This window comes from Chaetodon trifascialis, chromosome 16, assembly GCF_039877785.1.
Source record: "Chaetodon trifascialis isolate fChaTrf1 chromosome 16, fChaTrf1.hap1, whole genome shotgun sequence".
In the NCBI taxonomy this organism is placed as follows: Eukaryota; Metazoa; Chordata; class Actinopteri; order Chaetodontiformes; family Chaetodontidae; genus Chaetodon; species Chaetodon trifascialis.
Genome location: NC_092071.1, coordinates 20,460,181 through 20,474,899, shown reverse-complemented (window position 1 = coordinate 20,474,899; position 14,719 = coordinate 20,460,181). Strand labels below are relative to the sequence as shown.

General features: G+C 43.6%; 1 protein-coding gene across 2 annotated transcripts in view; it reads right to left on the bottom strand.

Moving 5' to 3' along the window:
* Positions 1–438: 438 nt before the first annotated feature.
* Positions 439–14,719, bottom strand: part of atp2a3 (ATPase sarcoplasmic/endoplasmic reticulum Ca2+ transporting 3) — a 45,028-nt gene continuing 30,747 nt past the window's right edge. The window contains exons 9-22 of one of the 2 annotated variants that reach the window (XM_070983888.1): positions 12,102–12,190; positions 10,867–10,969; positions 9,724–9,855; positions 8,301–8,417; positions 7,975–8,193; positions 6,960–7,295; positions 5,947–6,167; positions 5,642–5,844; positions 5,141–5,226; positions 4,622–4,755; positions 3,776–3,893; positions 2,950–3,067; positions 2,768–2,801; positions 439–2,651 (exon numbers count right to left, since the gene is read on the bottom strand). In XM_070983888.1, the coding sequence (XP_070839989.1) occupies positions 2,797–2,801; positions 2,950–3,067; positions 3,776–3,893; positions 4,622–4,755; positions 5,141–5,226; positions 5,642–5,844; positions 5,947–6,167; positions 6,960–7,295; positions 7,975–8,193; positions 8,301–8,417; positions 9,724–9,855; positions 10,867–10,969; positions 12,102–12,190 (1,881 nt within the window). In that variant the 3' untranslated portion in view covers positions 439–2,651; positions 2,768–2,796. The remainder of the gene's footprint in view (positions 2,652–2,767; positions 2,802–2,949; positions 3,068–3,775; positions 3,894–4,621; positions 4,756–5,140; positions 5,227–5,641; positions 5,845–5,946; positions 6,168–6,959; positions 7,296–7,974; positions 8,194–8,300; positions 8,418–9,723; positions 9,856–10,866; positions 10,970–12,101; positions 12,191–14,719) is intronic. The other variant, XM_070983887.1, reaches the window with a different exon arrangement.

The window sequence follows — 14,719 nt, the reverse complement described above, 5'->3', positions numbered from 1 at the left end:
TAGAGACCTGGGACAGGGACAGGTGGTCTGGACAGAGGTGCCACATTCTCAGGGTGGTGGAAAAAAAACTTAATAAATAACTGACGGAATCAGACAGCATAACGGCTGTTTTCTGTCTCTGGCGATGTTTTCATCATTTTTTTGTCTACTTTCCCTCGAATTTCTTCATCAACTGAGTGATTGTCTACTGTACATTTCCAATAGTCACCCCAGAGAGCCTGTCGAGCTGCAGATATCTGGAATCAATGATGTCATGCCATCCAAGTTTGGCTAGTTATCCCCTGGAGTGAGAAAAAATATCACTAAGCAACAAAATAGACTTTCCGTTAGATTCTGAACTGTGATCTACTGTATGTCACACTGTGGGAATCAGTTCGGCTGTTGAGATCAGGTCTGGAAAAAAGAAAACGGCGGAAAGAAGAAAGATCTGCACAGTTTGTCAACAGCTCCCAGTTCATTTAATTCAAAGAACATTGGACAAATATCTTCACCACGCGACAGTTGCCTTGATGATCTCGGCAATCAAAACATTGCTGTTAAATTCATTTGAATTCAATAGAAGCAGCTGACAGAGCAGATTCATGTTTCTGATCCAGCATCTTTACTAAGTTTTTTTTTTTTTTTTTTTTTTGGTGCACGCTCTCCTCTATCCTATGTGGAAGAAACAAGAGACCAAACACGCTGCTGACCCAGTCCACAGAGCACCAGGGCCCAACACAAAACCCATAATTAAGACTTAAAGACACAATCCAAACCCTGTGGGTTCATTCAGTCAAATACATTACTATTTAGTCATTATAAAACAATACCCAAGTGAGTTGCTAAAGCACTGAGAGAGCAGGAGGAGCTGAGGGAGCAGCGCACAAAGCAAAACAGTTGTTTCCTATCAAACATGCCTCAGTCCAGGTGGACATTCAGAGTCTTCAAGACGTCAGTTTATCAGTATGAATATCACTGATTGGGCACGTCCGAGTGAGAGTGATGGCGGTGGGTAAAAGGGTAATTAAAGGTTAGCAGAACACATTCATTTCGACCACATATCCAATGTGGAGGTGCAGTGGGCTGTGTAAGGCATGGATGTTCAATGTGCTTAATATATAAATGATTCATGAGCTAGTGAGACAATCAAGCAGTTTAGTTGCCATTCCTTAACTTACTTTAACTACATCATCTGTGCGATTCAACGCCTGAAAAGCCTATGGAGACAAATTAGACAAATTAATTCAAGTAAGGCTATACTGTATGCACACATACACCTTAGCGCTGGTGCAGGGTTGGGAATAACTGAATAAATTAAGGGAGAGCAACAACATGATGCTCCAAGACAATTATTCTGCACAAAATGTCATGGAGCTTCATCCTGCTGTTCAGATCTGCATTTCATTTAGATATCTAGACAGCTAAAACTCCAATGGCAGCACAGCAGATGGACATTACAGTGAGGCTTAACAGGACCAGCTGGGTGGACTGGCTGGCAACTACTCTACTGATATGCTGGTTCGGTTGATGTTTGACATTTTCATTTATTTTATTTTTTAGTTCTATTTTTATCAAGTCTGTGAGCTGACCTCAGCTCCTCGAATTAAGAGCCGAAGGAAGCGGCCAAGCAGCGTAAAGCTATTCACACCTTTAGGTGGAGTGACATCTCCACAGCCTAACTAGAGAGCCCGATAACATCCCAACCCCCGGGCCCACAGCTGCCTCCTCAACAGAGAGCGAGAAAGAGAGACGGAGAGATGGAGAAAGGAGTCATTCTGCACAGCTGACAGGAGCTAGACTTTGTATGTGGTGAGAGACAAAAGCAATGAAGGAGCAGCGCTGTGACAAACTGGCCATACAATTGTGCTGTGCTGACAAGACCGTGTTCTTGCAGAGCTGGCTGGAATTCAGTGCCAGTAGTGTGGGTGGCAGAGGACAGGGCAGTACCTCCAGGTAACGTTTTTGTGGATGCACACAGGTACGATGGCTCTCTACACTGGTCAGGAGCTGTTTTCACCTTCCACATTCTTGCTGATGCTCTTCTTGTACCAGTGTGAACACCAGTCTCTTCTCCATGGCATCTCCTCTCAATCTCTCTTTCGGGCTCTGTGCTAAGTTCAACCCCCCTCCCCTCCCCACCCAGTATCATCATCCGCCGTTCCCCTGTCCTCCCTCTCCTTCCCTCCCCAAAGTCCAGTTACTGCACCACTATGTTTGTACTGTACAGTCAAAAAACCAATGAGCAGAAATCTTTGAAAAGCGGAGCCCTGGGCAGGTGTATCTTTCTGCGGGTGTTTCTTGCTCTCGCATCTATAAAGACAGGCCTGTATGTGCCTGTTCACACACACACACGCACACACACACACACACACACACACACACACACACACACGCACACACACACACTGCTCATTTACTCACACACTCGTACAAAGCCATGCTCGCAGGAACACGCATGCTCACTTTCTTGCTCACTCGTTCTCATGCAAGCCACTGCTCATTTCTAGTGGTGGTCTGTTGGACATGCAGGAGTGGGGAACGAGGACAGGGGAGAGAAAAGGTTCCTAGCTCGTACAGGGAAGAGGATAGGCGTGTGTCTAAGTGTGTGAGTGTGTCGGGGGAGAGGTCTTAGTTGAGCTGCCATCTCCTCCGGTATTTCTTCTCTTCATCACCTGCAGGGCATTCAAAGAAACACATTTAGTAAACATAATTACTAGTGCTATTATTCTATAGCTGTGAGTTTCTACTGGAGAGAGGAGAGGGCATGAAAAGGTTGGAAATAGAGTACCTTTTGACAGAAGGTGAGATAAAAAGAATTTAGGCTGAATTAGAAATGCATGAGAGAAAAAAGAGAAGAGACTTGTCAGTAAAATCTGGTTTTCAACATCAAAAACTTTCATTTACACTCATAACTCCTTAATTGTTGAGGGTTGATTCATTGGAAAAGTGGACCAACAGGGCTCAACATACCTTCTAGATGGTTCCTGGATATATATTTCAGTGCCTCATCCAGGAGGATGACTGGGATGGAAATCTTCAGGACCACGATCCACTGGGACCAGTGCAGGGGGGTCACCTGGAAGATCAACTGCGGGACAGAGGAAATCCAAAGAGTCAGAAACTCTTCTAATAATGCAGTAGATGGTAGACGGTCACATTGTGCAGTGAAGCCTATCTACTGTGGCCCTGACAGCTCGATGCTCTGCACCTTAAGGAAACAAACATCAGCAGAAACAAGACAAAACACGAGCAATTAAAGAAAACACCTCCATCGTCTTGACAGCACATGCACAGCATTCAGGCAAAAAGCTGCAAAGTAAGAAAAGACAACCAAATACACACAACCAAACCAAATACAGAAAGATGCTGCAGATACAGAAAACACAACTAAATATAGGAATGCTGCAGCTGCACAGAACACAACAAAACAAGTTAACAACCCTAAAAAGTGCTGAACATGCCCACCACAGTCAGTGACCTCTGGAAACTTCTGTTTGTAACTCACAGTCTGTGCGACTTGAAGGGGTGTTTCTGTATATTGTGTTTCTGTATGATGCTACATGTGTTGTCCATTGGGTTGAGATGTTTTGGTCATTTGCCTGTATTTTCTCAAGTTGCAGCTCTCAAGGCCACTGTATTTTTCACACAGGGTATTTCTTTGTCATTAGAATCAACTCTCATCATGACGGACATGAATTTGGACCACGTTACAGTATGTATGAGTATTATCAGTATGTTTTTCTCACAGCTGCCCCAATAGACAGAGTCTACAAGTGTCCTGTAAATGAGTGCTCACCGGCAGAGGCTCAACGTAGAGGATTAGGAAGTGCAGGGACAGAGAGAGGATGATGGCTCCCAGGAGCCAGATATTGACCCAGGGAGGCATCCTGACCAGGGACTGGTTCTCAGACAAACTGGCGAGGAGAGAATAGATGAAAACAGGCTGACAGTGGGGACTTAGATGGAAGTTATCCTATCTTGCTGCAAAGATCAAACGATTCTGGCAAGCTGACAGAATATTTTATTAGTTTCTTTTATGAAAATTGGATTACAATGAATGAAATGAGCTGATATTTAATTAAGGTGTCTTTGCAATTAATCAAATGTAACTCTGAATGCATCATAACAAGTCTCCCTCCTTATATGGCTAGTAGCAACCATGTAAACATGTGTCCCCTCTGTCAGTTTCATTGACTGTCTTGGCTCTTTATTTGAACATTCCCTTCCTCAGATTCTTTCCTGAATGAGACATTAGCATTTGCTTCTATAGGGAGCTACTGACAGGCTTGCTCCATGAGCAATCCTGGCAAAAACACGAGGAATTTTCCCTTCATACCACTGCTCCTTTTATTTTCTGCCTCCTCAAATAAGCATTATTCCATTTGTTATGATGTGCGGCTCAGCTCGATTCCTTTGCCACATTAAACAAATGCAGAATCAAAAGACATTATATTTCTAAACAGGAACTTTGACTCGTAAAAAGAGTTGATGTTTGTGATGGATGTGTTACCATGCTGTTATCCCTGCCATGCCTGTGTGAGGGAGTGCTGTCTTGTTGGATGACAGTGTCTTCTTTTAATAAATTTCTGTCAGTGGTGACATTAAAGGAGTGTTTGCCCCACCATCACAGAAGATGACTGACCTGTTGAGTGCGTTGAACATTTCAATAGTGACCAGCACAGACAGGGCCATGGTGGTGGGGTAGCGGGATTCAAACACCTCACAGTCTATGTTCTGGAACATGGGGTTATGCTCAGTACACTGCATGAAATGTCTCTGTAGAGAGAGAGAGAGAGAGAGAGAGAGAGACAGGAGTTAGTGTGTGAGTATGTGTGTCTGCATGTGTGTCTGCAGGATGTCACCAGGACCTCTGCGACCTGTTTCGATGGAGCTCAGATCTGATGGGGGAACAGCTGCAAAACCCTGGCCTCATTCCCACCCTGTGTGCAATCAAACCACATGGGTCTTACTTCCTTGTCTATTTCTGTACTCTGCTGGGATCACCCAACATTACTGTGTCTGACAGCGGGGAATGTAAAGAAGGCTGTGAGGGGGAACCTAATATATAGATAAAATATAATGGAAAAAAACATATTCTGAGGACAGGACTGTGCTGCAGGAAATACAAGAAGATTGACTAGAACAATGTTTTGCGACTCACCAGCTGATAGAAAGACACTTGTGGGCCGTCTTCATCAAACAGGTACCACCATGTGGCAGCACCGACTGTTCCAAGACCCACATATCCTACAGGAACAACAGGGAGAAACATGCTTACATCAGATCCCATCTGATGCCATTTGTCAGGCATAAAAGAAAGAAGTCTTCAGTAACTATACAGATGGATGATGTTTAGTCATAGGTTTGGTTCTAACTAGGTTTGGTTTGGCTAAATAATAGCCAAAATTATTAGCTATTTGAACATAGCAACCTGGTCAAGGTGGTGCATGGTTCTGCACAGAAACTGGTGAAGAAGAAATGGCTGTTTTAGGGTAAGACAGCTCATATTGTTACTTCAGTGCGAGACTTTATTAGTCTCTGGACAACGCTGTGGTGATTAGATTACCATGTGTTCCATTGGGGTTCAACCCCATAAGCACCTCTACAATATGACATTACACACTGATTGTCAGTAGTTTATTCAGGTCAGAGCTAACACTACCTCCAATGGCTAGATATCTGAAGAAGAGCCAGCCGGAGATGAGAGGCTCCTTGGGGTTGCGGGGAGGTTTGTCCATGATGTCCAGGTCTGGAGGGTTAAAGCCCAGGGCGGTGGCAGGCAGACCGTCAGTCACCAGATTAACCCACAGCAGCTGGACTGGAATCAAAGCCTCAGGGAGACCCAGGATGGCTGTCAGGAAGATGCTGGAGACAGACAGTGAGTAGACACACAAATGTCAGCTGAGGACATCAGACTGAAGGTGAAGATAGTCCCACATGGAGGATGTATCTATTTCTGTTTCTCACCAGACAACTTCTCCCACGTTAGAGGAGATGAGGTATCTGATGAACTGCTTCATGTTGTTGTAGATGGCTCTGCCCTCCTCCACAGCAGCCACTATGGTGGAGAAGTTATCATCAGACAGCACCATCTCAGATGCCGACTTGGCCACCGCTGTGCCGGAGCCCATGGCGATGCCAATCTCTGCTTTCTTCAGGGCCGGGGCATCATTCACACCATCTCCTGTCTGTGACAACATTATCAAAAAAATAACAGGAATATTTTCAGGAAAGCTGAAAAAACCTCTTTGAACAATTAAAGTTTAAATAACTTTGGCACAAACCAGTGCTAGACTGTATTAAATGTGACAGAAAACTGTTGCTCCTCTTGCCTCGGTGTGTTTACTCTTAAAATACGGAGCCCACATTACATTATTAAGGAAGATTATTCTTTAAACTGATGGCTCTAACAAACTAATGCTGATTGAAAATGAACCTCATTATGTAAAGTCTCATTATCGTTTCAGATCCAGACAGGATTAAGCTAAAGCTGAGCAAGTGAGATGTATTAATCTGTCATGGCAGGGCCTAAAGCGGCTTTCGACTGTGGTGAATGATGGGGTTCGTCTGACAGGCAAATGGTGATATTGTTGTCTCTCTCCCTCCCTCCCATCTTCTACCCCGGATCAACCCCTCTTCTGAGATGCGTGTCAGATAGGAAGCAGCAGAGCGGGCCAGAGATGACAGCTCTTGATAGCAGTGTCTGAAAGAGCAGCCTCAGAGAGACCTGAAACATGTCATGCCTCACTGGCCTCTTCTCACGCAATCTCCACAAGTCATTGGAAAAATGCACAGTTGAAGGAAGGAGAAAAGGCATTTTTTGCCATGGAACAGGCCTAAAGAGATATATGACAAAGGAAATATACAGTGTGTGGATTTGTAGGAAGTAGAGAAGAGTGTAAGGGTTGAAGGGGTGGGTGAGTACACTAGCAAGACTCATTAGAGCTCTGAGTTGAGCAAGTTGCATCATCACTTCTCACCATGGCAGTGATCTCATCGAATGATTGTAGGTATCCCACAATCTTAGACTTGTGCGCTGGCTCGACGCGGGCGAAGCATCGCGCCCGTTTGACTGCTTCTCTCTGGGCGTCCTGCGGGAGATCATCAAACTCACGGCCTGTGTAGGCCTTTCCTGTCACATCCTCATCCTCGCCAAAGATGCCAATTCGTCTGCAGATGGCCACAGCTGTGCCCTTGTTGTCTCCCGTGATCATGATAACACGTATACCTGCCTCGTTGCACAGCTTCACTGACCCGATCACTTCCTTCCTGGGCGGGTCAAGCATGCCCACACAGCCAACAAACGTAAGACCCAACTGAATGGAAACAGAGAAAAAAAGAGGGGGATTAGACTCCTTAGGACTTCACCTTTTTTATCTGTATTGCTGCTGAATACAACAAAAATAATAATAGAACTTTATTTCTATTTCACTTCAAAATCAAAGTTACAAAGTGTTTTACGAGACAAAATAAAGATGGCAGTCAAATGATGATGAAGTTTAAAAGTTATACAACACTGAGCAATACGAGCTACATATGAGAAAGAATGAAATAAATGAATGAATGAAAATAATCAACAATCAATAAAATTAGAGTTAAGAGAATGCCTTTAGGTTTCAGAATAGGTTTCAAGTGTGACTTAACAGATAAAGGTGAATTCAGACCACAGAGCACACTTGTAAAAATATGTTTCTAAGAGAGATTTTAAGGAGGATAAGGAGCCTGCCAGTCTGATCTCTTGAGGGAGGTTGTTCCAGAGCGTTGAGGCCCTAACAGACAAGACCCAGACATCCTTGGTCCTCAGACTAGATAAGTGGCTCCAGGTTGATATTTAGGGGACAGACACTTGGCAAGACAGCAAAAGCATGTTTCCCAAAATGTCAAACTATCTCTTTAAATTCTAAGAAAGTGAGTCATTATTTTAAAAAGGAGACTGAAATATGAGCCTGTTTGAACTGCATGGATTTATAAGCTAAACGCAGTCCTCTGCTGTACCTCATACTGTACAAACTTGCTGGAATTCTCCAAGTCCATGTCTTCTTTGCGGGGTGGGGTGTCATGAGTGGCCAGCGCTAGGCAACGCAAGGTGTCCCTGCCTGTCCCCCAGTCCCTGATCTTAGACATAAGCTGGTCACGCAGGCCTGGTGTCAGCGTCACCTTCCCTGTGCCCACTCGCAGGTACTGACACCGCTCAATCACACTCTCTGGAGCACCCTGTGAGGACGAATGTAGTTGATACAGGAGAAGAATATCAATCAACGGTGACAACGAAGTGATGAAAAGTCTGTCTGTGCATTTGTGATTGTATTATTCATTCATGCCTTGACGAACATCTTGCTCTGGGAGCCCGGCTTGACGGGGGTGCAGTAGACTGACATGGACTTGCGATCACGAGAGAACTCCAGGGTGAACTCCTTCTTCATCAGCTGCCTGATCACCTGATGGGTGAAAAAGAGAGGAGAAGAAAAAAGTGACGAGGAGCCAGAGAGTGAGCTAAGTAGCTGTATTTGTGGGCAGCTGTCAGGCTGGCAGCTGGTGGGTGACTGAGAGGTTTGGCTGAGCTGCTGACAGCTGAAGGATAACACTTTCAACCAAGCACTCAACCACCTTGTCTGGGTGTCTGGCTGCTGCCTCAGTGATAATGTGGAACTGGCTGTTAGCAATAACAACTGGAAGAATATGGAAAACAACAGCAAAATGCTGACGAAGAGGTAGACCAACTACAAAACTCAGTCTAAAAACAACCCTGTTCCTGACATACTCCATTACCTGCATTTAGTGTCAAGCCTTGTCCTACCAGTAGGTGTCGCTCTAGTTCAGAGTCTTTGCTGATGCTGATACACATGACAGGCTGTGGATGTCCTGCAATCTGTCAACATGACAAACTTCTCCTCTCTATCAAACAGGGAGAGTGATGGTTTGTCTTGGCATAGCATGCTGGGAATTTATTCTCCTCCTCTGTTCTGTTTTCTAGCTGTGTCATCTCATCTAAATTCACTCATTTAAAATCTTGGTCGGTCAGACATACCCTCACGCACAGGTCAGGCTCAACACTTCCAGTCATTGACACGACATCTTCTCAGCAGAGATCAAGCAGCTAACTTGTGACAAGCTGAAGACACTTAACTTATAACAACAATCAGTGGTTCACACCCTGAAGCAAAACATATGTTTCTACAAACAATCCTGTGCTTTATTAAATAGTCTTTCAGTAAGATACTAAACCCTGACCTGTTGATTCATTGTAAGTCGCTGTGAACAACAAATGAACAATAAATTTAAATACTTAAATGTCAGATATTACCTGACAAAAATATGGGGTACACAAGGTAATTACATCATCCCCACAGCCAGCCGATGAGCAGCATACTTTATAGTCTCATTAGCAAATTCATGCTGAGTAGCGCAAGGCCTGCAGCAGACATGCCAGTTGTTGAGGCAAACAATATGCTCACTGTCAAGGAATGAATAAATAAAGGTGAAACTGCAACCCCGATTTCTAAAAACCTGCTATGCTGTGTAAAATATGAATTAAAACAGAATGCAATCAGATGCCGAGGGTTGGATGAGAGATTCAGGTGTGTTATGCAAGCAGCAGCTAATGCAGCCTCGAGCAGAGATGAGGACCATCCTCTGCAGGGCTGGCAAGTTCACTTCTGTCCCTGATGTGTAAAATCTGTCTAGCAATGCAGACAGACATCACACAGTAGGGTCACACACTGCTCCACATGTACAGCAGCTTACCGAGTTGCAGGAACCGGCACGTTCCACCTTGCTGAGTCCAGACAGGTCAGTCTTGAAGACGTTCATCTTCTCCACCAAGGTGGTGAGAGCTGTCTCTGTGGCTTCACCCACCTTCTCATAAACCCCTTTGGCCTGGGAGAGAACAGAAATACATCAAAACATACCGAATTGAACTGAATTCAGAAAATATTTTATAGTACATATGTTTTCTATAAGTTGACTGATACAGGAAACATTTCAGAGGTGACTGAGTCATTAATTTCAGATTCCTTTATAATCTTTTAATTAAAGTCTGAGGAGAAACAGTCTTACACTCATACACTGTTTCCACCATTAAATGTGAACGATCCTCTTCAAGATGACAGAAGAATGACTCCTGAGCAAATGTGTAGGTCATTCACCTCTGCCTCCGCAAATGTTGAATCACACGTTGAAAGGTGTTTTTAAGTCCGTGCCCTTGCCAGCTGATATGTGGAGTAGGTGAGATGGCGCAGTAATGGCGTACCACACATCATTTATTTGTGTGTGACCAAGCATAGACAGCAATAAAACGCCTCTGTCCCCCTAGCACTCGGCTGCTCTGCCCCCTCTCTCTTTCCCTTTAGCATACTTTGATCTCACACTCAAGCTCCTTATTCAAAAACGCAGAAAACTGGTGGCTAAACAACCATTTACGAGAACAGAGACAGTTAGTCTGGGAGGAAACATGGGAGTTGAGAAGTGCCTTATCCCTCTCTCCTCAGCATGGTTACTATGATACCATGGTGCTGACAAATAGGTGAGAAAAGCAATCCAAGAGAAAAAGATAATACATCAGAGTAAAATTAGATCAGCTGAAGAAGAAAAGAAGGCGTGCGTGTGTGTGTGTGTGTGTGTGTGTGTGTGTGTGTGTGTGTGTGTGTGTGTGTGCTTGTGTGTGTGTGTGCGTGCGTGTGTGTGTGTGTGTGTGTGTTGTAGTTCTGTCTTTTATGGAATCAGTGCAGTGTGTACGTACTATAATTGCAGAAAAAAAAAACACCCAAACCTGCACGATACTGTATGTGTTGTAGATGAATATTTGCACAGAAGCTTATAAAGGATGTCAGGAGTAGAACAGGGAACAAGTTCTAACTGTAAAATGATAAGCATGTGTGTGTTAATGACCTCATTGTAGTCCAGTGAAGAGTCATTGCACATAGAGCAAACAGTGGCCAACTCCAAAAGTCCATCATAGTCTCCACACTGGACGGTCCTGTCTCCTTTCAGTCTAGAAGGAAAATATACACACACACACACACACACACACACACACACACACACACACACACACACACACACACACACACACACACACACACACACACACACACACACACAAAATGTCACTCACGACAGCAAAGCACAAGGGAAAAACACTTCACAGTTGACTACTTCTCAGACACAGTAACCTCATCAATATGTATGAGTGGGGAAGACATTCAGTTGTTTAGCATTCCAAAGTTGACTGAAGAAACAGTGGTTGTACAGTAGTAAACAGTGTGTGTGTGTGTGTGTGTGTGTGTGTGTGTGTGTGTGTGTGTGTGTGTGTGTGTGTGTGTGTGTGTGTGTGTGTGCGTGTGTTCGTGACAAGCAGTGCTGATTGCATGACAACCATGGATCCCTTCCCAGTAGAGACTGCAACCGTTGCTAGCGAAGCTCCCACACAATAACCCACACTCTGCTGTTATGAAATGGACAGGTTCATGCAGAGTCAGAACGCTGTACTCACCAAACAGCAAAATAAACAACATGCATACACAATGACCCGTGGAAGCCTTCTCATACCTAATGACGAGCCACCCACCTACATTCCTCCACAAAAACATATTTACAAAGATAAAAAAAAAACAGTCTGAACCCAAATGAACACACGATTGATAATCTTTTTTACTTTGTTCATTTTAAGTTATCGCTCCACCTCAACACTATTATAACCAAGAGGGGGTGTCATGCAAAGGAATAAAGTGTGGTTGAGGAGTAACGCTGTTCTTATTTTAACATGATTGCTACTATGAATGTATTTTTCTTCCAGTAATAACAGCACACAGCAATATGCAACAGAAGTGTCCCGGATTACTATTTCCCTGGTTATCGCAGAAATTGCCATAGCAACACATAAAGGACAGCTAGAGACAGATTTTGGGAATCATTAGCAATGATGTAACAAATCTTGGACCACAGGCTACTTCACAGTTTGCTTGACTTCATCTATTTATATTATATCTTGTTTTGAAATAAAGCAGAATTTTAAAGAAGAGCATTTTAAAATACTTTAGTAGAACATTGTTCATACAATGAGGTTTTGGGGCTAACAGATTTTCCCCCCAAAAAGCAACGCATCTTTAAACTGTGACACTCACATTTGTCCCTCAGGGGCATATGTAGACCCAGTTATTGAGAACTCATGGAGGGCGCAGCTTGAATCTTCCACCTTGTCTGCAATGAACATCTGGAGAGGAGAAAAGGCAAACACAGTCCAAGGCCGTACAGTTAGCCAGCTGGTCAAAGCTGCAGTGACTGCAGTGCACAATTATTTTGAAATAAACTATTCCTTTATTTTCCACAACCATATTTTGGATTAACAATTAAAGCATGTTGCTTATTGAATATTGTTCAGAGTCTACGTCTAACTCTTCCATTATACGAGCAAATAGATCTGCAATTTACATCTGATAACACTGAGTCTTTACATGTGGGGAAATCATGGTGTTTTCAATAAGCACACACTGTAAGTTCAGTCAAGTGTCAGGACAAACACATACATGATTTATATGTATTTTATATAATGTGATATTTCAAACCGTTGTCTACATAAACTGCTCCGTAAAGTGACTTAGAGTGAGACTATGTGAGACTTTTCCACAGTGGTCACAGAGGCCACAAGTACTTTAACAATTATGGAACAACAGTAAATGCTGAAACCCAGAGCAACAGTGGCAAAAGTAGAGGAGATTCATTATGTCAGTATGGCAACTCAGTAATGTCAGTGACAAGCATTAGCCACCGCAAGCTGCAGCAGAAAAACCAAAGAGTGTGTCGAATTGAGCAAAAGTGCATATGAATCCATCTTATAATCTGTAAAAGAAAGACTGTGTTATTTGTTCTTTTAAAAGCCATACAGTCACACATTACGCTGAAAATCACAGTTTAAGAGGTTAATCTTCAAATGTTTCACCTTCTGAAAACTGGGCAGCTCTGAGGTGTGGGCGTGTCCTTGAGTTGAATGCGCTCACAGAGGTAATATAGCACCTCTGCTGTCAAAGAATGCCAACGCAGAATTGTAGTGGTGATGCTAGTACATCTTGAGGAGTCCAAAAGTGATTTACTGCCACGGTGGCATCAGCTTGCAGCTCACACATCGGCCCATGGTGTCAAAACACACTTCAGATAAAGAGTGAAGGCTGATTTTTGTGTAAATACTCAGAAGCAGGATGCTTCTAATTAATTATTCTATTCTTGCCTTGCTCTGGGTAAATAAAAGGTTGTAAAGCATCAGGAAAATCAAATAAGGCTGAACAGGGAGTACTCTGCTGGATGGATGGAAAAATCTGAAAAGGAGTTCAAACTGCGACCAAGAGTCAAGAACCCAACCCACCAGTTTGTGCAGCGGTCGCTGTGTTGCTGCCTCTTTCCCTCATTCTTTACTGCTTCTAAACACAAGCTGGGAGCTGCACTGCTCTTATGCCTTAGTGTAAAGCTTCATCAGTCACTCACACTGCCATACATGCTCCAGTCGAGTGCTGGGAAACAAAGCGTAAGTCAGGGAAAGCAGTGAAAGAGCTGGAGTCCCAGAGCTGTCCGAAGATTTGCTTTGTTGGCTGCTTTGTTGGCAAATCTTCCTTCTGAAATTTCCCCAGGAAGGGTGGTCCATGATGCACTGGTAATACTAATGCATGGATAAAAATACGGAGGGAGTGTTGTGGCTGGAGGTTTATAAGAATGAGCTACAACCCCATTCACAGTCCAAGGCCTCTCTGCGAGTCTAAACACCTTCTCTGAGTGACAAACAAATTTACAGTCAGTTAAAATATTACTCTTGACCTCCACTGCTTTTTTAATATTCAGCTTTGTTTGATAATTTGGTACTTAAGTTAACCAAACAGTGAACAAACACACACACGCACGCACGCACGCACGCACGCACGCACGCACGCACGCACGCACGCACGCACGCACGCACGCACGCACACACACACACACACACACACACACACACACACACACACACACACACAGGGGAAAACCCCTCTATGACCTAGCTTAACTCTGTTTGAGACTTGATCAAATCTGACTGATTGAAGAATTAACGAAGCAGCTATTTGGCTAAACTCAATTCATCAGTGTGTGTGTGTGTGTGTGTGTGTGTGTGTCTGTGTCTCACTTAACAGCACCCATCATTTTAAAACAGAACACAAAATCGATGGCAGAAGTCAGATGAAAGGCAGCTGATGTCCCTCTGACACATGAGCCTAAAAGGTACGTTTTAGTGTTTTAATGGAGTAATTATTCCTTCACAACTCTGCGGCAACAGGACGACTACATTTAGTCCATTGATGTAGTCTAGTTTGGACGAGATGAAAGTGAGTCATAAATAATTGTCATACTGAATCATGATTATAGTCTCTGTGAGATTATAGCTTTTGTGAAAACATGCAATTTTGTATTTGTAATTTCAGCAGTGTTGACATTTTACCATCTTTTACTTCAATAAACAGCGGCACTATTGGGAGGGAGATTTGAAGCTGCAGCTTTACCAGCTTCACCATTCACCTGTGTGATTGTGAGACCTTTTGTGACGTGTTTTTTTTTAATCAAAAATATAAAGTTTCGAGAAAAAATTGCAGGCACGAAAGGTCATTATTTACTATCACCATTTCAGAGGAAGTCTGTTCAAAGGGACAGTCCATTCACATTCAAGCTGCCTTCCTATGAACACCGTACTCACAGAAAACGGTGCATGCATGTGAGCCAGTGCTAT